Source organism: Ovis aries, chromosome 24, assembly GCF_016772045.2.
Source record: "Ovis aries strain OAR_USU_Benz2616 breed Rambouillet chromosome 24, ARS-UI_Ramb_v3.0, whole genome shotgun sequence".
Lineage (NCBI taxonomy): Eukaryota > Metazoa > Chordata > Mammalia > Artiodactyla > Bovidae > Ovis > Ovis aries.
In genome coordinates this window covers 26,741,224-26,768,570 of record NC_056077.1, presented here as the reverse complement: position 1 = coordinate 26,768,570, position 27,347 = coordinate 26,741,224, and the positions used below count along the sequence as shown (strand labels likewise).

Here is a 27,347-nt window from a genome sequence, read left to right as displayed (position 1 = left end):
CGCACCCGGGTGCACACACATTCACGGGCAGGCTGGCACACGCATCTTGCACGGACACTCCCGCGCACACGTCTGTGCCCACGTGCGCACGCTCACAGTCGTGCATAAACCCAGACACGCGCTGGCACAATTATCCCGGAGAACTTAGCAGACACACGCTTGCAAACACACGGACAACCTGCGCCACCAGGAACCCTCAGCGAGAATAGCCCGGTGTTCCCCAACTCCTCCCTGGAGACTCGAGCCCCCGCGCCCAGCCCGCGGAGCCTCGCTCCGCCGCTCACTGCTGGCTTCTGTCCTGGGTCTCCAGGGCAGACCACCGGCCTAGTTGCCATGGCGACGCCGGATCATCCTACCCACCCCCCCACCACCGCACCTCTCCAGTCCTCACGCCCCTCCCCTGCGGAGGAGGGGGGAGGGTGTCTAGCCTCCCCTATCAATATCCGTAGGGGCGGGGCCTGTGGGGCGGGGCTTAGAGAACCGCAATGACCCAGGAGCGGGCTGGGGAAGGGGATCTGATCTGCCTGCGGTCACTGGTTTGCGATCTCGCGTCCCGGCCCCCGGCTGAGAAACCTCAGAGTTTGAGGCCCGAGGCTGTGGCTCCTCACGCTTCCATCCTTTGACTGGTCAGGCTTCTTTCCTTGGACCCAACCCAGCTCCCGAGGATCCATGTCCGCTTCTTAGGGCTGGCGTCTCCTTTGGGAATCCACTTCCTCTCACCTTCCCACTTGCAGTCGGACCCTCAGGTGCAACGGAGCACAGGGCTTCGTTCTAAATGCCCCAGAGCCCTGGAGGCCTTCCTTCTCCTCTCCTCTCGCCTGAGCCCAGCACCCACCTGTCAGTCTAACTCCAGTCTTTGATCTTGGCTCTCTTCTTTCCCAAACTTGCCAGCCCCCAATGACAAAGTCCCCACAGTGACCTTCAAGGCTCTTCAGCCTAAGACTGTGACTTCTCCCATCTCATCCCCCTTACTCATCTTGCTGGCTTTCAGGAACATTACTTGCAGTTCCTAGAACATACCTGGGTCTCTCAGTCAGGCAGAACTTTGTTCACCCAAGTTCCTCAGCCTGGAAGATCTTTCCTTTTTTCAGAGGGCATCTTGGACCCCCTCTTCCTAAGACACATCCCCCACACCCCCAGCTCAGCCCCCAGCTTCCTGAGCTCTTACAGCCTCAGCTGTGGTGATGCTGGCATGTCATGCCTGTTTACATTTCTGTCTCCACCACCACTGAGAAACAGAGGCTGTCCCAAGCTGGGCCTGGCACTAGGTTGTCAACATTAACTATTGTGATTTTAGATTGTGTAGCAATGTGAATATATTTAGTATTGCTGAATCTGGTGCTTGAAAATGGCTAAGATTTTGAATTGGCCATAAAGTTCATCTTTTTTCTGTAACATTTTAAGGAAAAACTTGAATGAACTTTTTGGCCAACCCAGCATAACTATTCATATATGGATTTTTACCACCCTCCCTTTTTTTTTTTTTTTTTTTGCTGCACTGTGTGGCATGCAGGACCTTAGTTGCCCAACCAAACTCGTGCCCTCTGCAGTGGGACCATGGAGCCTTACCACTGGACTTCCAGGGAAGTCCCTACCCCATTTTTTTTTTTTTAAGTAAGGAAATGTTAAACCAAACTACACTGAGACACCACTTGTCACTAATCACATGGTAAACATCAAAGCAAATGTTAACACATAATGTTGATGAGGCTGTGGATAAATGGGTACCATCTCTGTAACCACTGTTTGACTCTTTGATCCAGAAATTCCGCTTTTAGGATTTGGCCCATGAGCAAAATAATAGAAGTTCAAGATTATTAACTGCACCATATCTGCCATGGCAAAAGATTGGAAGCAACTTAAATGTCCGTCTGATTCAATCAGTTCTGTCACAGTTTCACACAATGAAGTAGCATGCAGCCACAACAAGGAGGCTTTTTATGTACTTATACAGAATCATCTTCACAATCTCATGGTAACTGAAAAAAGTAAGCTACAGAGGAGCATGAATGGAATACTGCCATTGAGTGAAAAAAGAGAGAGAACTTATATATGTTTGTTTATTTGTGCATACATTTATGGAAGGCTGCACAGGAAAATGGTAGCTATGGTGACCTCTGAGGAGGCTGTCATGAGACAGGTGAGGGCAGGAATAGGAAATGTTTATTTTGTACCATGTGCATATGTTACCTACTCAAAAGAATACACTAAAATAGCATCTTTTCAAAAATAATTTAATTTATTTATTTTGGTTGTGCTGGGTCTTCACAGCTGCCTGGACTTTTCTCTAGTTTCAAAGAGCAGCGGCTACTCTCTAGTTGTGGTGCTCAGGCTTCTCCTTGCGGTGGCTTCTCTTGCTGTGGAACACAGGCTCTAGGGCGCCTGGGTTTTAGTAGTTGAGGTGTGGGCTCAGTAGTTGTGGTTCCTGGGCTCTAGAGCACAGGCTCAGTAGTCGTGGTGCACGGGCATAGTGGCTCCACGGCATATGGGATCTTCCCAGATTGGGGATCAAACCTGTGTCTCCTGCATTGGCAGAAAAATTACTACTGAGCCACCAGGGAAACCCTGAAATAATGTCTTTTTAAAATAAAAGCAGCCATAAGGCTTCCTTTGAGTTTCTCCAGGATAAGAAAGGAGGCAGGACTAAGGGAGATGCTATCCATGATCAGAGCTGGTGAGTTTGAGGAAAGGCAGACCTAGGTCTGCAGTGAGAGGAGGGGCAAGCTGGGCGAGAAGCCCACACCTGCTTCCTCCGCTGCTTTCTTCTCATGGGGCTTAGTGCAGACCCATCATGGGGCATCCAGAAAGCCTTGTTGCAGGAAGGTGAGGATGAGGCTGGAGTTCTGGCTGGTTGCAGGGGGCATGCAGACAGTGCTGAGCCCTGGTATGTCTAGAGGTGGAAAGGCTTTTCATCATCCATTAAGCCAATAAATATTTATTGAATACCTACTCTATATTGTGGTGCTACAGCTATGACCAAGATCAATGATCTCTAGCTTCACAGGCTTGTAGGGGAAATAGACAAATGCACAGACAACTCCAGTGCAGTGAGACTGACGTGGTGATGGGGGGTATTCAGAAAATTCAAGTTCACTTCCCAGGGGAAGTGTTGTCTCAGCTGAGACTTAGGAGATGAGGAAGAATTTCTGGGTCAAGTAGGGGGCAAGAGAGTGGGAGGCAGAGGTGTATCAAAGGCTGGGGTATGCTAAGGAAGGGAAGCTGGGAAAGAACTGAAGTGGGTAGGTAGACAAGAGACTCACAGATCAAGGTAACCGTTCAAGGGAAGCCACTGGAGGGTTTTAAGTAGTGGATCTGTATGTTCTGGTTTGTTCTCAATAGGAGAAGAGCAAATAGAGATCACGCAGTCCACAAAACGTTGCAATAAGCCAGATGAGACATGGGGTTGGCAAATAGAGATCACGCAGTCCACAAAACGTTGCAATAAGCCGGATGAGACATGGGGTTGGCTTGAATGAGAAGAGGGAAGTAGATGAACTTGAGATTTAGATTGGAAATTGAGCCAACAGTTCTTTTTAAAATATATATATTTTACTTACTTATTTGGCTGTGCTGGGTCTTAGCTGAGGCATGCTTGATTTTTTTTTTTTTTTTTAGTTGCTGCATGGGAACTCTTAGTTCTAGCACACAAGATGTAGTTCCCTGACCAGGGATCAGACCCAGGCTGCCTGCACTGGCAACGCAGAGTCTTAGCCACCAGACCACCAGGGAAGTCCTGAAGCAACAGGCCTTGATTATGGGTTTATCAGGAGAGAAACAGGGAGGGGTTTGAGGCAATTCCTAAGTTTTTATGTTGAGCAAAACATCTAGAGCAACAGCGAGCTTGTTTGCTGCAATGGGAAGAAGGTTTGGGATAGGAGAATTGAGAGCTGTACTTGGGATCTACTGAGTTTGAGATGTTTTTGGACAGAGCCATGAAGCAGGAAGTTGGGTAGGGGAGTCTGGAGCTCAGAGGGGAGGGCCGGGCTGGAAATATACATCTGTGAGTCACCAGCATATAGATAGTATTTAAAGCCATGCGACTGGATGAGATCACCTAGAGAGAGAGGGTATAGATAGAAAAGAGAAGGTCCAAGCCTGAGCAGCTTAGAGGGGGAGGAGTCAAGAAAATCGGTGAGTGCCTAGAGGCAGGAGTATGCGCACTCTGCTGAGAGTCAGAACCAACAGAGAAGTAAGGGTTAGATTTGGCAAGTTATGGGGTCCTTGGTGCACCCCACGGAAAGTGACTTCAGTGGAGTGGTGGGGACGAAGCCAGTTGTGAAGAGTTTGAAAGATACGTTAAAGCTGAGTGAGCAATGACAGCAAGTGTAGACAGCCTCTTAGGGTTAGTGTGTTTACACTCAAACAATGTGCATCCCTGAGTTCTCTTTCCTCTGTGGTCCCCCAGGGCATAGACCATGCCCTGGTGATTTCTATCTAAGCCATAAATGGAGTCCAGCACATAACAGGAGCTCGATACATTTATTTAATGGTTGGATGAATAAATGAATGGATAATTCACTGCTTGTGTCCAAAGGGCCTTTTCTGGCAAAGAGGGCAGCTGTGTTCCTTTGAGGCAACTCATGAAACTGTCAAATCCACTCCAAAGACTAAATAGAGTCTGGACCCCTTTTCCCAGGACCCCTTCTCCCAGCTAAGCCCTGGAGGGCAACTGCCTACAGGCCTGCAGAGGGAGCCCTGGGCCAGAGCTAGGAATCAGGCTGAGTCCCTGCTGTCCCTCACGTGACACTGGGCAAATCACTTCCTTTTTCTGATAAGAGATACATGTAGGGTGCAATCCTTGGGTCAGGAAGATGCCTTGAGAAGGAAATGGCCACAAATCCCAGTACTTTTGCCTGGAAAATCGCATGGACAGAGAAGCCTGGTAGGCTGCAGTCCATGCAGTCACAAAGAGTGGGACATGACTGAGCACACACACAGAGCCAGTCCCCCAGAAGGCCCCATAGATGTTAGTCTGTCTCCTCCTTTCCCCTCTTTTTTCTCTCTGGGCCTTTTCCTTGTTTAGGAAGTAGAAGCTGACCCTGACAAGTACCTCCCAGGGTTGCTGTGAGGAGAATAGGTGGGTAGTCCCTGAGGGTCGGAAAGATGACAGTGGGGACCCAGTGGAGGAAGGAGCCTCCTTCCACAGGACAGAGGACCTCACGCACCACAGACACGTGTCTGACGTGGGGCATGTCACAGAACTTGTCAGAGAATGTTGAACAGGCAATTGTGTAGCAAAACCAGGAAGACCCTGAAGTCTCCTTGGGCTCGGGTGGGGCGGGACAGATGTTTGACAGACAGGCCTACTTGCCAATCGAAGGGGAGCTAACTATTGTCCTCTGAGGGAAGCCCACAAGAGTGAAAGTGACTGTTGGAAAGCGACAAATAAGGGAAAAGAAGAAACCAGAAAGGGAAAACAGAATGGACCATGGGGGAGCCTACCCAGAGATGGGGAGTCTGTGAAGCCTCTAGGCATGACCAGACACCTGCCCCGAGATGGGTCAGGGGACTTCCTCTGACCACCCCCATTCCTGCCGTTCCCGAGGCCACTTGATGGGATGAGGGAGCCGTGTCTTCCTTAGGTACGGAGAGAGAAACAGGCAGACACTGCTGCCACCTAGTGGAGATGCTTGTTGTTTCTCTAGGTGGCTCACCCCAGCGCTGTCCTCAGCGGAGCACCAAGAGATGGAGTTTGGGTCATGGGGGAGATCCCTGGGCCCCTGCATTTGAGGACACAAGGCAAAGAGGGGGCCCAGGGAAAAATATAGGTGCCCTTTGGAAGTGTGTGTTGCCTACCTCACCTCTGTCTTGGCTCCCTCCTCTGTAAGATGAGGACATAGTACCTACCTTAGAGGATGTTATAATGGTTAAATGAGTCAGTCCATGAAAAGTACTTGGCATCGTGGCAAGTGCTCAATAAATGCTATCTGCGGTCGATCCAAGGGGGTAACTGCAGATGCTTAGCCTTGTCCTCCATCCCCCCAACCAATCCACTGTGCCTGCTATACAAATGCTGCTTTCCTCAGTTCTGGCTTTCAGCAAATTGTCCCACCAAGCTCCTCATTTGTAAATCCTGGGGCTTCCACTCTTACTGTTCTATCAACAGCATCAACCCAAAGGCTCTATGAGCCCCAACCTCTCCCCTCTGAATCCAGGGCTTGTGGGGGAGGGTCCTGGATCCTAGCACTTCCTCTCTCCCCTCACCCTAGAGTGTGTAATCAGAATGGCTCTGGGCTGTGACATCACAGAACTCTCACCTCATCACAGGAGTGGAGGGGTGATGTGGCCAGGGCAGTGGGTGTGGGTGTGGATGTGGCTGCTCAGGCTGGGGCCCCTAGAATCAGGTGAGAAGCTGGGAAGAGTGGGGAGGAGGAAGGCTGGGGATTGGGGTCAATGCCGCGACCAATCCCGCCCCCCCCCCCCCCCCCCCCGCCCCCGCCCCCAGAGGCTGGGAGGCCACAACTGGGCTCTTCTCTTTGTTCTCCACACTTCTCTCCCATCCTCCCGGCCCAGCGTAGGCCTTCTCCTGGAGGGCTCAGCCAACCCCTAAGAAGTTCTGGGAACAAAATCAAGGCCCTCCATAGCTACACGAAGGCTGTGTGGCCTGGCAGGGCCCTGGGTCTGTCTCAGACTCGGGTGGGGTTCAGGGCTCTGCTTGGCTCTTTCATAGACTTCGCTCTGTGTCCCCAGCACCCAGTCTGGAGAGTGCCAAGGCCTCGGGCCGGGGAGCAGCATCTCCGCTCTTCCTAGACAGACCTGACTTCTTTGATTACCCAGACTCAGACCAAGCCAGGCTCCTGGCCGTGGCCCAGTTCATTGGAGAGAAACCAGTCATCTTTGCTAACTCAGGTATGACCCAGCTTGAGAAGGGACTGTCCTCCTAGCCAGGGCCTGGAGGATGTCTGCCCTTGGCCCTTTAGTTGGAGTCAAGCCCAGGGTCCCCTGTCTGCCCGTCACTGTTGAGCAGATTCTGACTCCAGGCTCTTCCATCACATCCTGGTGGGTGCTCTGCTGGTGGCCTTCTTCTTCCTGCTTTTCCAGTTCTGCACTCACATGTAAGGCCTGTTCCTCACCCCCTCACCCCCCGCCCACCGGAGCCTTGCAGGGAAGAGGCTGAGGGACCCAAAGCCCAGGGAGGCAGTGTGACCTCCAACCTCTGATCTCCACACCCCACAGGAGCTGTGAGAAAGGGGCCTAAAAAGCCAGAGGAGAGCCCTGGATTCTGCCCTGGGCACCCATGCCTGCTCTCCTCTCCTGCTGATGAATAAGAGTCCTTGCTTCTTTCTCCCTGACTGCTCAGCTTGGGGGGCCTGCCCTGTCCCACAGTCAACCTGTTATGGCGCTGTCTGCCCCAGACGCTTGATCCCTCCCCAACCCCAAAGAACTGGGTGACAGGGCCTTGGTGGCGTTCACGCTGATGTCTTTATTAGCGGTCTGTAAAGCACCTCCCAGGGTCCCCCGTCCCCAGACTGGAGGAAGCCTCGAGAAGTCTGTAGCACCAGGGACATGCCAGGGCCCAGGGGCAAGATGTCAGCCTAACAGGGAAGGGGCTGGGTGCTCCCCCACTTGCCCCCCGGGGTTGCTCAGCACTGGGAAGGCTGGGGGGTAGCAGCCACCTCCCTCCCCCCACCCCAACAAATTTGAATAAATAAATAAAATAAATAAGATTCCTCAGGCTGGCCTCCCCTGGAGAGAAGCTGTGGAGATAACCAGACCAGAGACATTAGAGGGGGTGTCGCCTCCCTCCCAGAGGAGTTTGCAGCAGGGGGGCTGGGATGGCGTTGGCAGCAGGGCCTCCCCTACAGTTCTTTGAGTCCTGGTCCACTCAGGCTCCCCACAGCCTCAAAAGCCCTAAGCGGATGGGAAGGGGTGCGCCTTCTTCCTCTTCGCTTCTCCAGGGCCCAGGGGACATGATGGAGAAAGGGGTATGCAGGAGGGGGTCGACCCCTCGGCTCAGGCACTGTGGGGAGAGGTCCCCTCTTCCTGCCTTCTGTCTCCCCTGGTCCCGGCCCCCAGCCCCTGAAGGGACGTGACCCCACCCCGTCGGAGTCCATCGGTCAGTGTCCAGGGGGCTGTCAGGGCCAGAGGCCCCTGGCTCCCACTCCTAGCCCAGCGGCCCCAGAGCCCTGTTCCCACGCGGTGGGGATGGGGGTGGGGTGGGGAGGGTCCCCCGCCCTCGGCCCCACCCTCAGTCCTGGGTCTGACAGGGAGAGGGCGGCCGGGAGCCCCGGGGCCGGAAGAGGCGGCAGGCCCCGCGGCAGATGAGGAAGAACCAGTAGAGCTGCGGGGCGAGGAGCAGCGCGGCGCCCAAGTTGACGTGGACCGGGAGGGCGAGGGGCACGGCGAGCAAGGGCAGGCCCGCGTGCCGCCCGTAGGCCCAGTACAGGTAGGGGAAGAGCAGCACCCGGCAGCAAAGGAAGCTGAGCAGCATCAGGGCCCCGTTCACCTTGTGCAGCAGGGTGTGCTGCTGTTTGTACTGCGGGAGGGGCGGGCGGACAGGGGCGGGGAAGGCACACGGGGGCGGGGCGGGCTGTCAGGGGCGGGGCAGGATCCTCTGGCCACGCCCCCGACTCAGCCCCCTGGGCCACCTCTCCCTCCGCCCACCTCCCGGCCTTCCCTCCTTGGGACAGGGGCCAGGTTAGGGGCCCCAGGACCCGCCCCCTCTCCCCCTCCCCCTCTGCCCTGACAGCTCCCCTATACCCTACCTGATAGCCTCTCCCAGACCTGACTCCACCTGTCCTTTAAAAAATCCCAGTTGTTTTTTAGTTGCTAAGTCGTGTCCCACTCTTTTGGGACCTCATGGACTGTGGCCCACCAGGCTCTTCTGTCCATGGAATTCTCCAGGCAAGAATACTGGAGTGGGTTGCCTTTTCCTCCTCCAGGGGATCTTCCCGACAGGTGGATTCTTTATCATTGAGCCACCAGGGGATAATCCCGGATTGGTTCCTAAAAGTGCCCAACCCTTCCCTTGTCCTCCCTTCAAGCTCGCAAACCCTCAGCGCCCGCTCACCTGGATGAGAATCTTGCCAAGGCAGACGAAGGGGGTGCTGACCTCTGCCATCAGCAAGCAGCCTAGAAAGAAGTCTCCCTTGCCTTGACGCCACACCTGAGAGGGGAAGAAGGAAACAGCCTGGCCTGAGCCTGGATTCCTGGCAGCACTGTTCTCCCGAGCTGTCTCTTCTCTGTCCCTTTTGGAGATGCTTCACTCTGAAAGTCTGAGCACAGGTGAACAGTAGCAAATCTGGGAGCACTAACCCCCCGTATCCCTCCAAACTTCCTGCAGGTGAGATGATATCCATGATACTACAGATGAGGATACTGAGTCTCAGAGGTGTGTGTATATGCTCAGTTATTCAGTTGTGTCCAACTTTTTGTGACCCCGTGGGCTGTAGCCCACCAGTCTTCTCTGTCTATGGAATTTTCCAGGTAAGAATACTGGAGTGGGTTGCCATTTTCTCCTCCAGAGGCTCTGCCCAACCCAGGGATCAAACCCACATCTCTTGTGTCTCCTGCATTGGCAGGCAGATTCTTTATCACTGTACCACCTGGAAAGCCCTGAGTCTCAGAGGCAGTGGTGTGTGTACATGTGTGTGAAAGTCACTCAGTCATGTTCAACACTTTCGACCCCATGGACTGAAGCCTGAGAGATTTCTCTGTCCATGCAATTCTCCAGGCAAGAATACTGGAGTGAGTTGCCATTCCCTTCTTCCAGGGGATCTTCCCAACCCAGGGATCGAACCTATGTCTCCCACATTGCAGGCGGATTCTTTACCATCTGAGCCACCAGGGAAGCCTGCAGCGGTGTGTGGTGGTGGTGGTGGTTTAGTTGCTAAGTCGTGTCCAACTCTCGCAACCCCATGGACTGTAGCCTGCCAGGCTCCTCTGTTCATGGGATTCTCTAGGCAAGAATACTGGAATGGGTTGCCATTTCCTTCTCCAGAAGATCTTCCTGACCCAGGAATCGAACCTGGGTCTCCTGCATTGCAGGCAGATTCTTTACCAACTGAGCTACCAGCTCCAAAACATCACAGCTGGGCGTGATCCAACCTCTTGCTATTTGGGGCTGGGCTGGAGCTCAGGAAACCCTCCCTGGGGCACTTCATCCTGCTGGGACCTGGACCCAGGGCTTCGTAGGCTCCTTCAGTACCAGCATGAGCGGGACACAGGGCCCTAGTTCCCACAGACCCCACTCACCACCGACAGCGGGAAGCACACGAGCACCATGACAGCGTGGTGGAGCACCATGAGGAACTCCTTGTGCAGGTAACCACGTGCCACCGCCCAGGTGCTGCCCGGGGCTCTTGTGCTGCCTTCGTCCCCTCCGTGCCCCTTGACCTGGTGCTTGTGCCAGTGACACAGGAACATGGCATAGATGTCATAGATGAAGTAGGGCACTGCAAACTGTGTGTAGGCGGAGGAGAGCCAGTGTCTGTTGGGCAGAGAGAGGGGTGGGGTCAGTGAGGGAAGGAGATGGACAGGGCAGCTGCCAAGTGCTGAGGGCTATGTTGGATGCATCACAGGAGTCAAATCTCTAGTGATGCTTGTAAGAACCATGAGACAGAAGTAGACTCTCAAATTACATGATGGAATCCCAAAGTGGAGGGCAAGAAACTTGCTCAAGTGATCACAGGATCACTCAGCTGGTAAGCAATAGGGCTGGGGTTCAAACCCAGACTGAGCTCAGAACGCACACATTTTTCTTTCTTTTTGGCCACGCCATGTGGCAAGTGGGACCTTAGTTCCCTGACCAGGGATTGAACCCATGCCCCCTGCAGTGGAAGCAAGCAGTCTTAACCACTGGACTGCCAGGGAAGTCTCTCACTCATTTTTCATATTAATTCACTCATATTCTGTCTCTCGGCAATGTGCTAGGAGGAAAAAGGAAGACAGACCAACAGACAGTCATAGCACTGAGGGCTGAGACAGAGTGAGAAACAGGCCAGACCAGCTCTTAGAGACAGCGGAGATCAGGACAAATTACAGAAGACGTGGTAGGAGTGGTGGGGAGAGATCATACTGGCTGACACTAAAAGCGAAAGCGTTAGTGGCTCAGTCATGTGTCCGACTCTTTGCAACCCCATGGACTATAGTCTGCCAGGCTCCTCTGTCCATGGAATTCTACTGGAGTGGGTTGCCATTTCCTCCTCCAGGGGATCTTACTGACCCAGGGATCAAATCTGCGTCTCCTACATTGCAGGCGGATTCTTTACTGTCAGAGTCACCAGGGAAGCCTTGACTGACATTAATTGACTACTTATTACATGAGGGCCCTATTCCACTACTCTAAATCTTTTACAAGCACAAATTTATTTACTTCCCACAAAAAGCCATGAAAAGTAAGTATGACTATCACCCCATTTTACAGGTGAGAGAGGCTAGGTTACCGGACCAAGGGATGAACATGAGAAGTCTGGCTCCATAGCCCTCACTCTCAGCCCTACTGTCCTTTAGAAGATTCGGGATGGGAATTGGTGATGCCATCAGTGCTGCTGGTTCTGCCCGAAGGTGGCCCCACCTCTTGTTTTTTCAGGTACAGCTAAGCATTAAGAAGAAAACGCTGAGCAAAAGGAGCCAAGAGCAGAGAAAGTTCCGTGTGCTTTGAGAGTAAACAAAAATGAAAAGTGCATGAATATGCAACATTGCATTTTTCTTCTTGAGTCAGCACATGGAGTACGTTCTCAGAAGTCCGTAGTCCTGTGACAGGTTCGAGGTGGGGGCGGGAGGTCTAAGAGGCAAACCCAGCAGTACTCCCCAGGCTTAGTAGAGATGAAAACAAAGTCAGCTGGAAGGCACACAAATATGAGGACCAAATAAGAGGGGCTGCTGAAGGGAGAAGTGGAGTGAGACCTGGGGGTGGGCCAGCTAAGGACCAGGGGTGACATGGAAGGAGAAGGTGAACCCTGGGGAAGGCTGGCCTGGAAGGGATGATTTCTGGGGAAAAAGAAGCAGGGAGCCATGCTGGAGTGTGTCACCGGGAGGGAGCGGGAGAGAGAGGAGAGGAAGTGGCAGCCGAGGTTAGAGACGAAGGGCAGGAAGGTGGAAAGGGGTCCAACTGGCCTGAGAAAAGTCAGAGCAGAGAGTGGCCTAGGGAGTCAGCCACAGCAGACATGGTGACACCACTGGCTTGTGGGGGTCCAGACCCTGGGCTCTGGTGTGAAGGGTTAAACCCATCCCCACCCTCTTCAGCAATTAGGTGCTCAGAGGTAGGAGCAGCTGTTGCCCCTGGATTAACCCTGATCCTCCCACCTACCTGAGGATTAAGGGGGGAGGGACAAGAACAGACTGGGGGGACGGGGAGGAGAACATGTAAGAGCTGGAAGGTGACCTCTGTGAGAAGGTGAGAGAAGGGAATGTGGGGGTGGGGGAGGATCCAGGCTCCTCTTGGACTCAGGAGGGGAAATGGGGGGAAAGGGCAGGAGGAAGCCAAGTCCCTGGGGTGGGGTCTGAAGAAGGAGTTTAGCATCCACTCTGTATGGCCAGGACTGCTGTAGGCATCTGACACAAAGTCAGTTCCTCCTTGCAGCAGCCCTCCCAGATAGGGGTGGACCTCACTCCGCAGATGAAGGAATTAAAGGGAAAGAGGAGACACCTCTAGGTCGGGTCATCCAGACCATGTCCCCAGGGCTCAGCAGCCACCAGAGAGGAGGAACAGGATCAGAAGTTAAGCATGGGGCATCATCAGCACCCTCCCAGGCAACTAGCAGCAATGACAGCCTGGGTCCCCTTGAGCTGATGTGTCAGCACCACGGACAGGGCCCCTTTCCTCCCTCCTCCTGCCCCACGTCTCCGGCCTGGGCTCTTTTGGCAGCACCAGCCACTGCAGCAGCTCCCACTGCCAAAATTTGGCCTCTTCACCCTTCACTCCCCACCCCACTGTCTAACCATTGGTGGCCTTGTTTTGTGTCATCTGTCCCTCTCACACATGGAGCTGGGACTGGACACCTGGATTCTGGGAGGAGATGAAGGGTGAGCCTGGCACGAGTGAGTAGGGAAGCACCCCAGTTGGGTACTGGTTGGAAATGGGGTCTGAGGGGGTGAAAGAGTGGGCAGAGGGCGGGGAGGAAACGACACTCAGAACCTACTATGATCCAAGAGGCTGGGAAACCGAGGAGCTGCCTTGAGAATCCTTTTTGCTCCCCGCTTCTCCTCCTCCTGGTGTTGACCTTTAAGGACAGGATGTGGATAAATTTGTCTCGGGGTGTTGAGTTGCAGCTATTGTAGTTAGCTTGTTCAAGCCCAAGTTAAGGGCTTGGGGTTCACTGAGGGAGTCCCCCGGATGATCTGTGCCCCACTCACGGGTCACATGCACATAGGCTGCTGGAATGGGGGGAAGCGGTGGTCTCATGGAACTTACTGGTCATCTATGATGTGCTTGCAGGAGGTGGAGACGATGTAGCCAGCAGTGGAGGCCATTACGGCTTGCACAGAGGACACTAGCCTAGGAGGAAGAGGAAGTAGCTGTAAAGGAGGGAGATGCGCCTCTTGGTTCCTCCTCTTTACTGTCCAGCTTCTGTGCTTCTCGGGTGCTTCCTGCCCATCTTTTCTCCAGGCTGCCTCGCCTGGGACTCAGCCCCACCACTTCAGCCTCCAGGACTGCTATGGAGTCGCCTTCCTCTCAGGAGGACACCCGGGAGGTCATAGTGAGGTGAGCTGATGCGGAGAACCAGTGGCAGATAACGAGGTCCCTTCCAGGGAAGGGACGGGGTCAGGGGTGGGGGGGTGGCAGCACAGGATGGCAGGGGGAAGCCCTGGGCCTGTTCTTACACCTCTCAGCTGCCTAGTCATTGTGGGTCATCCCCGGCCCCTCGGTTGCCCCTGATTCCCCTCCCAGCTACTTTCCCGCTCTCTGCTTGCCAGCCACCACACTCCCCTCCCCAACTCTGGCCCGCATTCCAGGACTGTGCAGAGTTCTACCATTCACTTATCTGTCCCTCATTCCCCCAGACACAGCCCCCACCCCTAATGATACATGGCCCCTTGCCGTGTTCCCTAGTATCCTATAGGAATGTTTTGGTCACATGCCAGCCCTGTTTTGGAGGGTGGGAGGCTGAATGGGAAAGGGAAGCAGAGCAGACTGAATCCTAGTAGACCAGATGGCTGGGTTTGGATGAGGTCTCCTGGGACAGTGAGTAAGGCAGCGCGGAGAGAAGGAAGCTGGAGGTAGAGCCCACTGACCACTTCAGGAGCCCCTAGTCCCTATCCGGCCAAGGGTCCCTTCCATCCCCATGCAGCCTGGGAAGGGGAGGGGGCAGAGGGAAGGCAGGCAGTTTACCTGGCTGAGACAATGACCGCGTCGGCCTCCTCCCAGCGCAGCTGGGGCAGCCGCTGGAGCGTGTTCTTGGAGAGGAGGAAGAGTCCGGGGAACACCACCCCCCCGGCCACCATGGGGGTCAGCATGGTGGCTCAGGCCTCTGGCAGGGAGCCTGAGAGCAGCCGGGAAAGGGCTGGGAGGCCAAGCTGAAGGGAGTTATGGGGGTGGAGAAGAGACGCCAGGCCGAGGAAGGAGAGAGAAGAAGAGAAAGGGGCACAAAGGGGACAGGCAGGGTGGGGAGGGGATGGGACTGGAGAGCCCGACCCCCCCTCCCAGGACCGGAGAAAGGGAGTTAGATGGAGATTGGGGAGATGGGAGAGACTGGGGGAAAGGGAGGATCCGAGCAAGGGAGCCGGAGAGAGCCAGCCAGAGGGTTGGGAGCAAGACTGGGTGAGAGGACAGAGCGAGAGGGGACAGGACGAGGAGGCTGCGGGTGGGGGAGGGGAGGGAGCGAGGCAGGTGGGGGGGCTTACGTGGAGAGGCTGGGAGGGCCCGAGGGGGCGGGGTGGGGGGTGGGGGTGGGACTGTGGTGCCAGCTCTGAAGGGGAGGGAGGGCGGGGAGGGAGACCGAGGAGCGGCCGGGCAGGCGGTCAGCGGTCAGCACCGCTCTCCCGCCTCTCGCTGCCACCAGAGTGCCCGCGGCCGGGCCCATAGGCAGCCCCAGGGCATTATGGAGAGTTCGGGCCCAGCCCCCTGCCCCCTCGGCGGGGAGGGGGCGGGGGGAGGGGAAATCACCGGCTTGGGGAGGGCGGGGGGAGGAGGAGGGAGTTGATGGCACCGACCAGACACCCAGAAACCGGACCTGCAGCGGCGTCTCCCCATGCAGCTCTGAGCAACAGCAGTGGCTGCGACAGAGATGGGGGGAGCAGAGAAAGAGGGAGGGGGAGGCCCTTAAAGAGACAGACGATGCGGCAGGCTCAGGGGGCTGCTGAGGATAAGGGCCGAGGGCGGGACTGCTCTCCTCTGGGGCTCCCTGGCCGGCTGGGGTGGGGGCCCTGGGCCCCCAGATGGGCCTGAGCCCGTTTCCCACCAGCAGTTTGCAAATGCCTGCCATCTCCTCCTCCGCCAAGGCCTCTCAATACTTATTCCTCAGCTGCCTTGGGGTCCCAGCTTAGAGGCACCCTTTCCCACAGAGAGTAAGAGGATTCCCTGGGTAGGGACCAGAAGTTAGTGCAGCTCACTGTCTCAGAAGGTTGAGTTTAGGGAATGGATGGGAATAAAAATACACCTTAACATAGTATCAGATTCAGAGACCTCCCAAACTCTGAGGTATAAGACCCTGATGGCTCAGATGGTAAAGAACACGCCTACCAGTGCAGGAGACGCTGATTTGATCCCTGGGTTGGGAAGATCCCCTGAAGGGGGAAGTGACAACCCACTCCGGTATTCTTGCCTGGAGAATCCCCATGGATGGAGGAGCTTGGTGGGGCTACCGCCCATGGGGTCTCAGAGTTAGACATGACTTAGCGACTAAAAACAAAACAACACATACTTTTACATAAGGTGCCTCTGGGTCCCAACTCCACTGCAAGACTGTCCCATGACCACCTCTAACTATTGTAACAGCACTGAGATAACTGCATGTATCCCCTTTTTACAGGTCAAGCAATAGTCCCTAGGCTTTCAGTGACTCTCCCTAAGACCAGGTAGCTAAGAAGACAGGAGCCCTCTCATACTGTGTGGCAGGCTTTGAAGAGGAAGCACAGTGTCTCTGAAAACTCACTTCAAGCCCGAGGATGCCCCTGCCTGTGTCCTTCAGGTTGCCTGGCCTCCTCAAGGCCCTGGTCACTCTCTTCATCAGGTTTATGATGGTCCCAGCTCCCCTTCCTCTGCAACTTCACAGCCCAGTCTCCATGGGGGAAAGGCCCCTGATTTGAGCCCCTCAGTCCACTGCAAGGAAACCGAGGCCCAGTGACTTGGCCAGGATCTCAGTGCAGGTCAGAGACTCAGCCAGAACTACACCGGCCTCTGAGCAGCTTCTCACACTTTCACGCCGCCTCCCTAGAATTCGGCCTTCTCATCCTGAACTAAACCTCCCCGTAGACTTCTGCATGATGTGGGGTCCTGCTACCAAAACCATACTTTGGTTTCCAAGTCTGCCCTAAGATATGCTTCTATAGCAACTGTACGATTTGCTTCTCACTGTCCAAAGCCTACCCAAAGGACTGAGATTTGCTATTTTGTGTTGCCCTCTAGTGGCGTGCTGTGGAAACAGACTCTGGGAGGTCTCTGGCCTTACGCAGCAGGAGTTCAGAGGCAACAGTGGACCTAGCTTCCTGGCTTCAGCGCTTCACTTAAAGGAAAAAGGGACCCAACTTCCTGAGTGTTTACTATGTACTGGGCATGGGGTGAAGTGGTTTATGTTTATTCTTATTTAACCTTCTCAGATTATAGCATCTTTGTCTATATTATAAACAAGAAACTGAGGTTTAGACATTTAAGAAAAAAAAAGGAAGATGACAAAAAAGTTGCCCAAGATAATACAGCTATGAGAATTGGCAAAGCTGGCTTTCAAACCCATGTTTGCATAGGGCCAGAGCCAAAGGATGGGCAAAGCTTCAAGATGGTGCTGCGTTGGGACGAGGACGGGTGACAGCAAGCCACTCTGACTACTGGGTCGAGGAGCACAGACCTGGTGAAGGGGCTGTGGCTTCACTTTGGATAGCAGAGATTAAAACAGGTAGGGATTCTTTTTTTTTTTTTTTAATCTTTCAGACACCTAGGCATTTATAAGTTATGCCTTCTGTCAGCTCCAACTCCTCCCTAAGGTTTGGGGATAGTTTGCCAGTGTTTTACTAATCTTTGTCAGATAGACCATAAATTTGCAGTGCGCATGCGTGCTAGGTCACTTCAATCATGCCCAACTCTTTGGACCCTATGGACTGTAGCCTGCCAGGCACCTCTGTCCATGGGATTCTCCAGGGAAGAATAGTGGAGTAAGTTGCTATGCCATCCTCCAGGGGATCTTCCTGACCCAGGAATAATCATAAAATTACAAAAATAAGATTTCACATAAAAGTTCAACTTTTAAGAAAAAATGAGAAGATCAGACAACACTGGGGCCACCCTTTAATTGCATGATGCTTGGCTGGAGCTGAGCAGTTGCTGCCCCCGTTGGGATAAACGTAGTCCTCTGACTCAAGCAGTCCGCACAGAGCCTATATCTCTGGTGTCACTTGAAGGAGTTTGCAACAACTATTTTTATTTTATTTTGGCCATGTAGGGCTTCCCAGGTGGCTCAGCTTATGAGATCCCAGTTCCCTGATTGGGGATGGAACCCAGGCCCCTGGCAATGAGAGCACTGAAGCCTAATCACTGGACTCCCTAGCCCTATTCTATAGATGTGAATTCACCTTACCCTCACACAACATTCCATGAGGAATGGCAGGTGAGTATTCTTGTTAAATCCATTTACTAATGGGGACTCTGAAGTTCAGAGAAGTTAAGTGGCTTGCAAGAGATCCCATTGTTGTTGCTATTTAGTGGATAAGTTGTGTCAGGCTCCTTGGTGACCCCATGGACTGTAGCCCACCAGGCTCCTCTGTCCATGGGATTATCCTGGCAAGAATACTGGAGTGGGATGCTATTCCCTTCTCCAGGAGACTTGCTGACCCAAGGTTGGAACCCTAGTCTCCTGCATCTCCTGAATTGGCAGGCGGATTCTTTACCACTGAACCACCTGGGAAACCAGAGATCCCATAGAGAGTGTCTTTTGATTCTATACCCCCACCCAGCCACCCTCACATACACACACAGTCTGCTAATGCTCTCATCACTAACTCTTCCTGGAAGTAGGAGACCAGCTTCTTCAGCTCTGGCCCCAGGAAGGATGTCCTTGCCCTGCCCTCTTACTTGGATGCCACCAAAACAGCCTCTTGTTTCTCCATCCGCAGGTTGGAATGGTTCTGCAGACCCCAGCAGAGGACAGCAAAGCTCAGCGGGAAGAAGACACAGCCCAGTACAAAGAGCAGAGGCATGCCTGTCTGGGCGTAGAGAAGGTAAGATGACTGGGAGAACACCTCAGCACATTGTCCCTTAGACTCACAGACCACGCTCCCACCAATCCCTATAATTCAATGGTTTATAGGATGCATTTTTCTGTAACCATCAAACTCCATCAGGCATAGCTCTTTCCTGATCTGAGATCCTTATTGCACTTTAAATATGCCTCATCCTTGAACAACTGGACATCCTAAGTTTGTCTTATCAATCCAGTTCCATTAATTTATGTTCCTTGTGATCAAAGAAGCTGGTTTATACCTCCCAGTCCATTTCACACCTTAAAATTCCTTCTTTCCCTTTCAATTCTAAGTGCCTGCCTACGATTTCTTAATTCACCCCATCCAAGCTCTATCCTCCCACCCTAACCTCTTTGTGTCTCCTCTCCCCTCTCCTAGGTCCTCACCTGGGAGGGGCAAGGTGGAGGCTAGAGAGGGAGACTAGTGACTCTCATCTGCACTCAGAAATCAGAAAAAAAAAAAAAATGAGGAGGCGAGTGTTTAAACTGTAAAGATAACTGAAATTAGAAAAAAAAAATAGTTCTTTTAAAAGGAAAACTCCAAGTATTATCCCATTTAAAAAGAAAACAAACAATAGGAAAACCTTTGAATACATTCACATATATGTTATTTTTGTCTGGAAAAGCCTCTCCTCCCATCCACTCTAGGGAAGGGAGGGGTGGGAAAGGCCCAGGAGGGATGAGGAGAGTTAAGGGCCTGCCATCCTGCACCCCTTAAGCAGCTTTGAGGGGACCCTTTCAGGATACAAGGAAGGCGTCAAACTGCAAGGGCACGAGGTGGAGGCAGTTCTACAGAGGCAGTTGGAGGGGGAGGGAACATCACCTTCCTATTGGTGGACTGGTGGACGGTTTGGAAAATGCCATCTTCCTATTGGCCCACTTCTTGACACGTGTGCCCTATCGTATGCTTCATGGCAGAGGGGCCTGCTTAGGGGCGGGGCAGAGGGGGGGAAGCCGTCCAACAGAGAACAGATGAATTAGAATTCATTGATGGCTTGAAGGACAGCTAGGATTCAGGGGTAGAGCTGAACGAGGAGACGGGAAGAGGAGGTGGGGGAAATGAGAGCAGCCCAAACAGTCACTGCTTTAACAGGTGGTATAGGATAACAGTTAAGAAGGCAGGTCCTAGGGTGGGACTATCTGAATTTCAAATTCAGAGTCCATGGATAATGGATAATAAAAGAAACATACTGTTTGGCTCCATTTGGACAAAGTTGCAAACGGGCAAATAACTTCCGTGAAAAATCTGAACAGCGTTTAACTTGGTGGGAGGTACTGAGAGGAGACCTCAGGGAGCCTTCTGAGGGGTTGGGAATGCCCTTATATAGATCGTGGGCATTTACACATAAACCTCCTATGTGCATTTTAAGGCCAACTGGATTTTTTTTTTTTTAATGGTGCCCAGAGACATGTGGAATCTTAGTTTCCTACCAGGGATGGAACCCTTACCCCTTGCAATGGAAGAACGGAGTCTTAACCACTGGACTGCCAGGGAAATTCCTAGAATTTTTAAAACGTTGAACAAATTTAGGCTCTTCCATTCCCTGAGTGATGGTTGGCTAACTCTGTGGGCCTCAATTTTTTCATCTGTGAAGTTAGGATAATAACAATGCCAGCTCATTAAATGCTAATTATACAGACACTGATCTGAGTGTTTAGCAATATTAAGTCATTTTTTCAAAACAACGTTGCAGATGGGGAGTATTATTGTACCCATTTTACAGGTGAGGAAACAGAGGCATGGAGAGAACTGGTGCCTTTTCCAAGGTTATGCAATATGGTTTTTTCCAACCATATTTTCTGAATGTATTGATCTCTCTCATGTTAAATGGATATAGAAAACTCATAAACTCATTTTCCTAAAGAAACTGAAAGGTTAAGAGAAAAAGGGAACAAAATATCACTGAATACAATTTAGACATGTCATCCACATTTTCAGAGCGTATCTCTGCTAACAGTTCTTACTTGTTTACTCCGTATTTTCTCCTCTGGATGGGCCTTTGAAAATTACAGGTTAAATCAAGAGCGAGATAAAACTATTTAAGATGAGACTCTGGTTGCATAACCGGTATCCATCTTTAACATCTTATTTTGCTGGAGACTGAAGTGTGCTTATTTAAAAGACTATATTTCCCAGCTGGCCAATGTAATAATGTAAACTGAAATCATTATGTGGGGTTATGAGGAAAGCACCTTTTTAAAAAGGGACACACTGCAGTCACAAAGAAAGAACTATGTGAAAAGATACAGAACTGAGGTTTGAAACCAGATAGCCTGACGCAAGTCTGCCCTGTCACCTTCTCTGTTCCTGTGTAAGCTCATTTCAAGGATTAAATAGAGATAACATGGATAACCTGGGTTCAGAGCCTGTCAGCTACATGGGCACTCACTGAACACAAGGCACTAAAATACTAATATGCTTTATCCCATTTAAGCATCACTGCAGTCTTTTGAATAATTTCCCCCATTTTATAGCTGAGAGGACTGAGGCTCAGAGAAGTTAGATGATTGTTCTGGGATTGCACAGTAAATGGCAGCTCTGGGACTCAGACCCTGGTCAACAGGACTGCTACCCTCCAAGGTGGGAGCAGAAAGGAAAGAAGGCAAGGGAGGCAGAGGGAGGAATATTAGGGGAGGCAGTGAAGAGAAAGCCATTTTCCCCTCTGGTGCGGAGGGCCAGTCATTGCTCTCTGCAGCCATGGGCTTACTCTGAAATAGACTGAGGAAGGGGAGAGTCCATGAGCTGGTAAAGGTCGGGCCCTAGTTTCACTGGAATCTGGGCATTCTCTTCCACGTTTCTTTCCTTATCAGGTTCTTCCTGTTCAGAGTAAAACAGTCCAAGGCTGCATGGGCTTGCCTGAGAGAGATAAGTAAGGAGGGGAGAAAAAGAAAAACCGTGGTTTAGAACAATGGCTTTCACCATTTTTTTTACAGACAGACACATTTCGTGACTCAGCACATACACACACATGCCAAACTTTCTCACAATACTTTCAGATTCTGATTATGTGCAGGGCACACTGTACTGTATCATTTTCCCTTTTTATCATTTTTTATCTCCCCCAATACTTATCATGACCCATTAAGCCTATTTCACAACCCACTTATGAGTAGCAACTCGAGTTGCTGGTTAAGGGCAATATTTCTCAACTTCTTTTCACTATTGCTCCCCTATCCTTTTTTAGACATTCTGTTTCATAATGACCATTTTTCATGAACTTCTGATAACATGGATATACTCTATTTGTTGTTGTTCCATCCAGCCATCTCATCCTTTGTCATCCCTTTGTCATCCTTTGTTGTCCTGCCTTCAATCTTTCCCAGCATCAGGGTCTTTTCCAATGAGTCAGTTCTTCTCATCAGGTGACCAAAGTATTGGAGCTTCAGCTTCAGCATCGGTCCTTCTGGTGAATATTCAGGACTGATTTCCTTTAAGGTTGACTAGTTTGATCTCCTTGCGGTCCAAGGGACTCTCAAGGAGATAATCATAGCAACTCATTTTCTGAACCAACTGTACACACAGCATCCCAACATCCAGTGAGATTGTACTAGTCCCCCTCTGCCCATGAATAAGCTGAGGCTGCAAGATGATATTAATTATTGAAGATTGAGATGGCTGGTAAATGGATTGGGAATCCAGAGACCAACCCAGATCCTTGCTCAGCTGCTTAATCATCTTCTCCAAGGCTTCACTTCCTCAGGTGGAAAATGGTGGAATTTCCAAAGAAGTGTTCATTAAACCTCAGGTCCTCCCCCACATATAAGCTAATAATAACAAACATTTATACTGGCTACCTACTCCAGTATTGTTGCCTGGGGAATTACATGGACAGAGGAGCCTGGTGGGCTATAGTCCATGGGGTTGCAAAGAGTTGGACACGACTGAGTGACTAACACACACACAGAGTATATACCAGATGTCAGGCACTAATCTATGCCCTTCGCATATTTTAACTAATATAATCCTTACAATAACCCAAGAAGGAGATACTATTTTTTTTTATTTTTTATATGGAATATTTTTAAGTGTTTATTGAATTTGTGACAATGTTGTTTCTGTCTTATGTTTTGCTTTTTTTTTGGCCACAAGACATGGAATCTTAGCTCCCTGACCAGGGATCTGACCCTCACCCCCTGCATTGGAAGGTGAAGTCTTAACCACTAGACCACCAGGGAAGTCCCATGGGAGATGTCATTATTAATTTCCTTTTCCAGATGAGGGAATCGAGGCACAGAGAGGTTGTGTGTCCTGCTCAAGGTCACACAGATCAGAAGTGGCAATGCTGGATTTGAACCAAAAGTCTGGGTTCCAGAATACCTGCTTTTAACCATGTCTGTTGAAAGGAAATATTTTATCAGTACTGAAAAAACTGAAAACCAATATCACTTGTTGTAAATAAGGTCAACAAAATAAAATGAAAAAACTTGTTCTTACATTCTTGCTAGATATCATCCCACGCTCAGAATTGTGAGCCGGAGGCCTTCTCTCTCTTTGTTAAAGACAAGACAAGACAAGCAAGGATAGAGAGGTGTTAAAGGGCTTCTGGCAGCAAAAGGAGACTTTGTCCTGGAATAATCAGATGTGTTGAAAGAGAACTGGAAAGAGAATGGCTTTCAGGTGAGTGTGTGTGTGTGTGTGTGTGTGTGTGCCTGTGCACACACGCTTTCTTTCTGACGGGTGTACCATCTAAAACAGCAGTCCCCAAACTTTTTGGCATCAGGGACCGGTTCGGCCAAAGACAATTATTCCAATGACAAGGGGGTTGGGGGTGGGGTGGGGAGGGTGGGTTGCGGGGGGTGGATAGGGTGGGTTAGAGGGGTGCGGGGTGGTTTCAGGATGATTCAAGCTCATTATATGTTTGTGCACAATATTTCTAATCTAATGCCATCATTGATTTGACAGGAAGTACCTAGTCGGTGGCCCAGGGGTTGGGGACCCTTGATCTAAAATAAACCCAAGATGGGATGCATTCCACACACCCTGATCCCCTGTCTGGGCGTTTCAGGAGTGTCTGAACATACCCAGGAGGAAGGCCGACACACCAGCCAGTCCAGGCTGGGGGTGCAGTCCCAAGCTACCAGTGCCTCTGGAGGGAAGCTGGCAGTGCCCGCAGGGAGAAGGGCAGCGAGGGGTGGCACTGCCACCGTGCCCATCAAGGCTCCGACGACTTTGGCCGCAGCTTTCCTGCCCCAGCCTGGCCCCTCAGGTGAGTCTCTCACCCCCCAAGGGGACCTCACACACTTGTCACACAATTCACCCTGGACCTGGAGTTTACCGTTTGCCCGCTCTCTCAGCCTCCTTTAAGTCCAGATGCTGACTTGCACATCTTCTTTGCCTGGGTGCTGTGCCGCCTCGGCCCTGCGGAGGTGTGCAGGTGTGATTATCATCAAAGCCTGTGAATAAGTAAACGATAAGCGGCCAGAAGTGGCTTGTTTCCCACATGATACCCAGGAAAGGGTTCAATTCCCCCTCCTGTGCTCTGGGGTGCGTCCTGGCCAGCATGCCAGATCATTTATTATTTAGTGCTTTTTTGGGTATCTGTCCCAAGTTAGTTTCAGGCAAGTTCAGTCCCAGTCTTCATCTGTCTAATAGAAAAGGGCACAACAGATGAGGTGAAGTGAGAAAATCAAGCCTCCAGACCCTTTTTCCCTCTCATGAAGTTGGCTGTGTGACCTTCTTCAAGTGTCAGAACCTCTCTGAGCTTCAGTTGAACACCCAGAGTCCCATTGCCTGGGCTCAAATCTTAGTTCTGTCACTCACTAACCAGGAGAACTTATGTGAGTGATTGAACTCCTCTGAGCCTCAGGCTTCTTATCTGTAAAATGAGGACAAGAGCAGACCTCTACACAGGGCTCTGGGATGACTGAATGAGATGTGTGTAAACACAGTCCAGTGTGGCACTGTAAATATTCACCGTGGCAGTCATTAATGGTTCTGTTGTTCACTTATTTATGTATTTATGCACACACCTTGCAGCATGCAGGATCTTAGTTCCCTGACCAGGTATCGAACTTGTGCCTCTAGCAGTGGAAGTGTGGAGTCTTAGCTGCTGGATCGCCAGGGGAAGTCCCCCTGTTCTGTTTTGGTTTTTTTTTTTGAGCCCTCTTCTGTAGCAGTTGCTCTACATACTTGTCTTCTAATCATCACAATGAACCCTGTCAGTTTCTTACATAATCCCTATTTGCCAGGGGAAGACTGAGGTTTGGGGAAGTCAACTTTAACTCTCCCAAGGTCACACAGACACATGGAGGCATAACTAGAATTCAAACCTATATCTTGCCTGGTTCTAAAATTTCTTTTCAAGTGAGTCCTAATTTGTTTCTATCTGTAACATTAGAAACTTTGGAAATGATAGTTTCTTCCACTTTCATTTTACTGTTAGGATGAAAGAAGACCAAGTCTGTGAAGAGGCCTCTATTGATGTTCTAATTCAGCTCAGCTTCTTATTCCCTCAGTGATAAGAAGTAATTAAGCATAGATCTTTCATTTTCGTAATGAGAAGGTTGATGAACCCCTTATTCATCTCTGGGAAGCAATATTATCTGATGTCCAGAGGAGGGAGTTGAAAGTATTAGATAAAAATCGGAACTGCCAGGTTCCCTTCCCACATCCAAGCCCAGGTCTGCAGAGGTGTCTTTCTTCGTCTGGGTTTTCTCTGCATCTCGGGGTCCCCCACCCACCCTATGGTGAATGGAAGGACACAATCTTTTACTCTTTCCCAGGGCCCATGTAAAACTACAGGTGAGACTATCTGACATTGCCAGCTTTGAGCTTTAGGTAAAGGGAGGCCTTATGGCTATTTGGCTATTGTGAAGTCAGTTTCTCCCTGCCTCCAGTGAATGGTGTGATGTGGGTAGAAGTGGGGCCCTGGCAAAGGGGTGCATTCATCCTCCTCCTCCTGGCTTGCCTTGCAAAGAGCAGATCTGGTGCCCTGTGCACCCTCCTGCATCATGTATGCGCCCGTGGTAGGAACAGAATACCATCCATGGCGAGTTTGGCCACTGCAGTCCATGGATGCGTCCAGAGGTCTTGCCAAGGCTGACGTCTCTCTGTTGGCAGGAGTGAAGGGAGGGCAGGGCCCTGTGTCACCTGAAGCCCTTTCCTGGTCTGAGGTGGGACCTGGTTTCATCTTGGGTCTCAGGATTCTGCAAAGATAGGGGCAGACGAGAAGACAGCCCTAAGCAGGCAGTCTGACCCAGACTTAGATTCAACAGAAGTGACACTGGGAACAGCTAGACTCGGGTTTTCCGGGCTTGAAGCTCCCTCTGAGTGGGCTGGGGTGGCAGAGCCAGTGGGACCTTCTCAGTGTGGTCGAGGGGTAAGGGGAGGCCTGGAAACCAGGGATGCAGACCCTGGTGATTTCACACACACCCTGTATTGGAAGGCAAAGTCCCAGCCGCTGGACTGCCAGGGAAGCCTCTCTCTTTTTAAAATATTTATTTATTTGGCTGCTGGGTCTTAGTTGTGGCATGAGAGATCTTTAGTTTATAGCATGTGGAATCTAGTTCCCTGAGCTGGGATCAAACCCAGCCCCCTGCATTGGGAGCTTGGAGTCTTAGCCACTAGGCCACCAGGGAGGTCTCTACCCTGGCAATTTCCTTTTCTTTCTTTCTTTTTTTTTTTCAAAATTTTTGGATGTGGGTCATTTTTTAAAAAGTCATTATTGAATATGTTGCAATATTGTTTCTGTCTTATGTTTTGGCACTTTGACCAACAGGCAGGTGGGATCTTAGTGCCCTAACTAAGCATTGAACCTGTGTACTCTGCATTGGAAGGCAAAGTCCCAATCGCTGGACTGCCAGGGAAGTTCCTTTAAAAACTATATTTATTTATTTGGCTGCACCAGGTCTCAGATGTGGCATGTGGGATCTTCAATCTTAGTTGCAGCATTCAGGATCTTTAGTTGTGATATATGAACTCTTCCTTGCTGCATGTGGGATCTAGTTCCCTGACCAGGGATCAAACCCAGACTCCCTGCATTGGGAGCTCAGAGTCTTAGCCATTGGACCACTAGGGAAGTCCCGGCCCTGGCCATTTCTGTGGCTGCCTCCTGGTGCAGGGAGCTCCTCAGGCAGCAGTCACGATGAGGTATACCGGGGCAGAGACTGTGTGCAGAAGTAGGCGTACTGTGTTGCTTTCAGGGGAACGTGCCAGGATGTAGTAACCAAAGGTGAGCTCTGAGGCCTCTTTGAGGGAGGTGTGCTTACATGAGTGTGCGTGTGTGTGTGCATATGCACAGCATATGTGTGGAGAATCAAAAAGGTCAGCAAGAAAGTGGGAGGTCAAAGTGCCTGAAGAGCCAAGGGAACAGGGCATCTGGAAAACATTACCTGATTGGTTGGATCCTATTCATTCACAGAATCAGTAAGTACTCAGTGGGCCCCCCCCCCCAGAGCCAAACTAAATGCTAGGCTTGGGATATGAAGGTGAATCAGACCCAGGCACTTGCAGTCTTAACTGAGGATCCAGGCAGTAAAATGAATTTCAATACCTTGTGATAAGTGCTAGAACAGCCGTGTCTGTATATGGTACCCAAAGCAGTCACCTTTGCCTAAGGCAGGCAGGAAGCCCACCCTGAGGCAAAACTGAGCAGGGGTTCAAAGGATGAGGGTGTTAGTAGTTGGTGATAGGGGAATGGGGTGGGGGAGACAAGGGAAGGGTGTTCTATGCAGAGGGAATAGCGGCTGTGAAACCCTATACACCGGTTCAGGAACCTTGAGCAGGCCTTATGATGGAAACATGAATGAGCTGATGGGGCACAAAACAATTTTGTTTACAAATGATCTGATCAGTGGAAATAAGCAACACCAGGGCTGGAAATTTGTCTGCCTTAGTCTCTGCTAGGGTCCCAAAGCCTAGAGCAGTGCTTGGGACCCTGTTGGATACATCATGAATGAATAAACCAAGGTGGCTCAGTGGTAAAGAATCCACCTGCCAAGCAGGAGAGGCTGGTTAGATCCCTGAGTCAGGAAGATCCCCTAGAGAAGGAAATGGCGATGCACTCCAGTATTCTTGTC

The 27,347-nt window shown here is 51.3% G+C and overlaps 2 protein-coding genes and 2 long non-coding RNA genes across 4 annotated transcripts; 2 read left to right on the top strand and 2 right to left on the bottom strand.

Moving 5' to 3' along the window:
• The first annotated feature begins 2,829 nt into the window (after positions 1 to 2,829).
• Positions 2,830 to 7,059, top strand: C24H16orf92 (chromosome 24 C16orf92 homolog). The gene is made up of 3 exons (XM_042240683.1): positions 2,830 to 2,884; positions 6,691 to 6,849; positions 6,968 to 7,059. Exons 1-3 carry the CDS (start codon positions 2,830 to 2,832, stop codon positions 7,057 to 7,059), a joined length of 306 nt encoding a protein of 101 aa, XP_042096617.1.
• Positions 7,060 to 7,403: 344 nt separating this feature from the next.
• Positions 7,404 to 15,141, bottom strand: TLCD3B (TLC domain containing 3B). The gene is made up of 5 exons (XM_015103898.3): positions 14,273 to 15,141; positions 13,355 to 13,438; positions 10,195 to 10,429; positions 9,011 to 9,106; positions 7,404 to 8,476 (listed from the first exon to the last, which is right to left on the bottom strand). Exons 1-5 carry the CDS (start codon positions 14,395 to 14,397, stop codon positions 8,189 to 8,191), a joined length of 828 nt encoding a protein of 275 aa, XP_014959384.2. The 5' UTR covers positions 14,398 to 15,141; the 3' UTR covers positions 7,404 to 8,188.
• Positions 8,212 to 13,663, top strand: LOC132658603 (uncharacterized). Its single transcript, XR_009598462.1, has 4 exons — positions 8,212 to 8,386; positions 8,985 to 10,263; positions 11,366 to 11,530; positions 13,379 to 13,663. It is a non-coding gene; the product is annotated as an uncharacterized LOC132658603 (long non-coding RNA).
• Positions 15,142 to 18,909: 3,768 nt separating the features above from the next.
• On the bottom strand, positions 18,910 to 23,719 carry LOC121817834 (uncharacterized). The gene is made up of 2 exons (XR_006057891.2): positions 23,606 to 23,719; positions 18,910 to 21,186 (listed from the first exon to the last, which is right to left on the bottom strand). It is a non-coding gene; the product is annotated as an uncharacterized LOC121817834 (long non-coding RNA).
• Between the last annotated feature and the right edge of the window lie 3,628 nt (positions 23,720 to 27,347).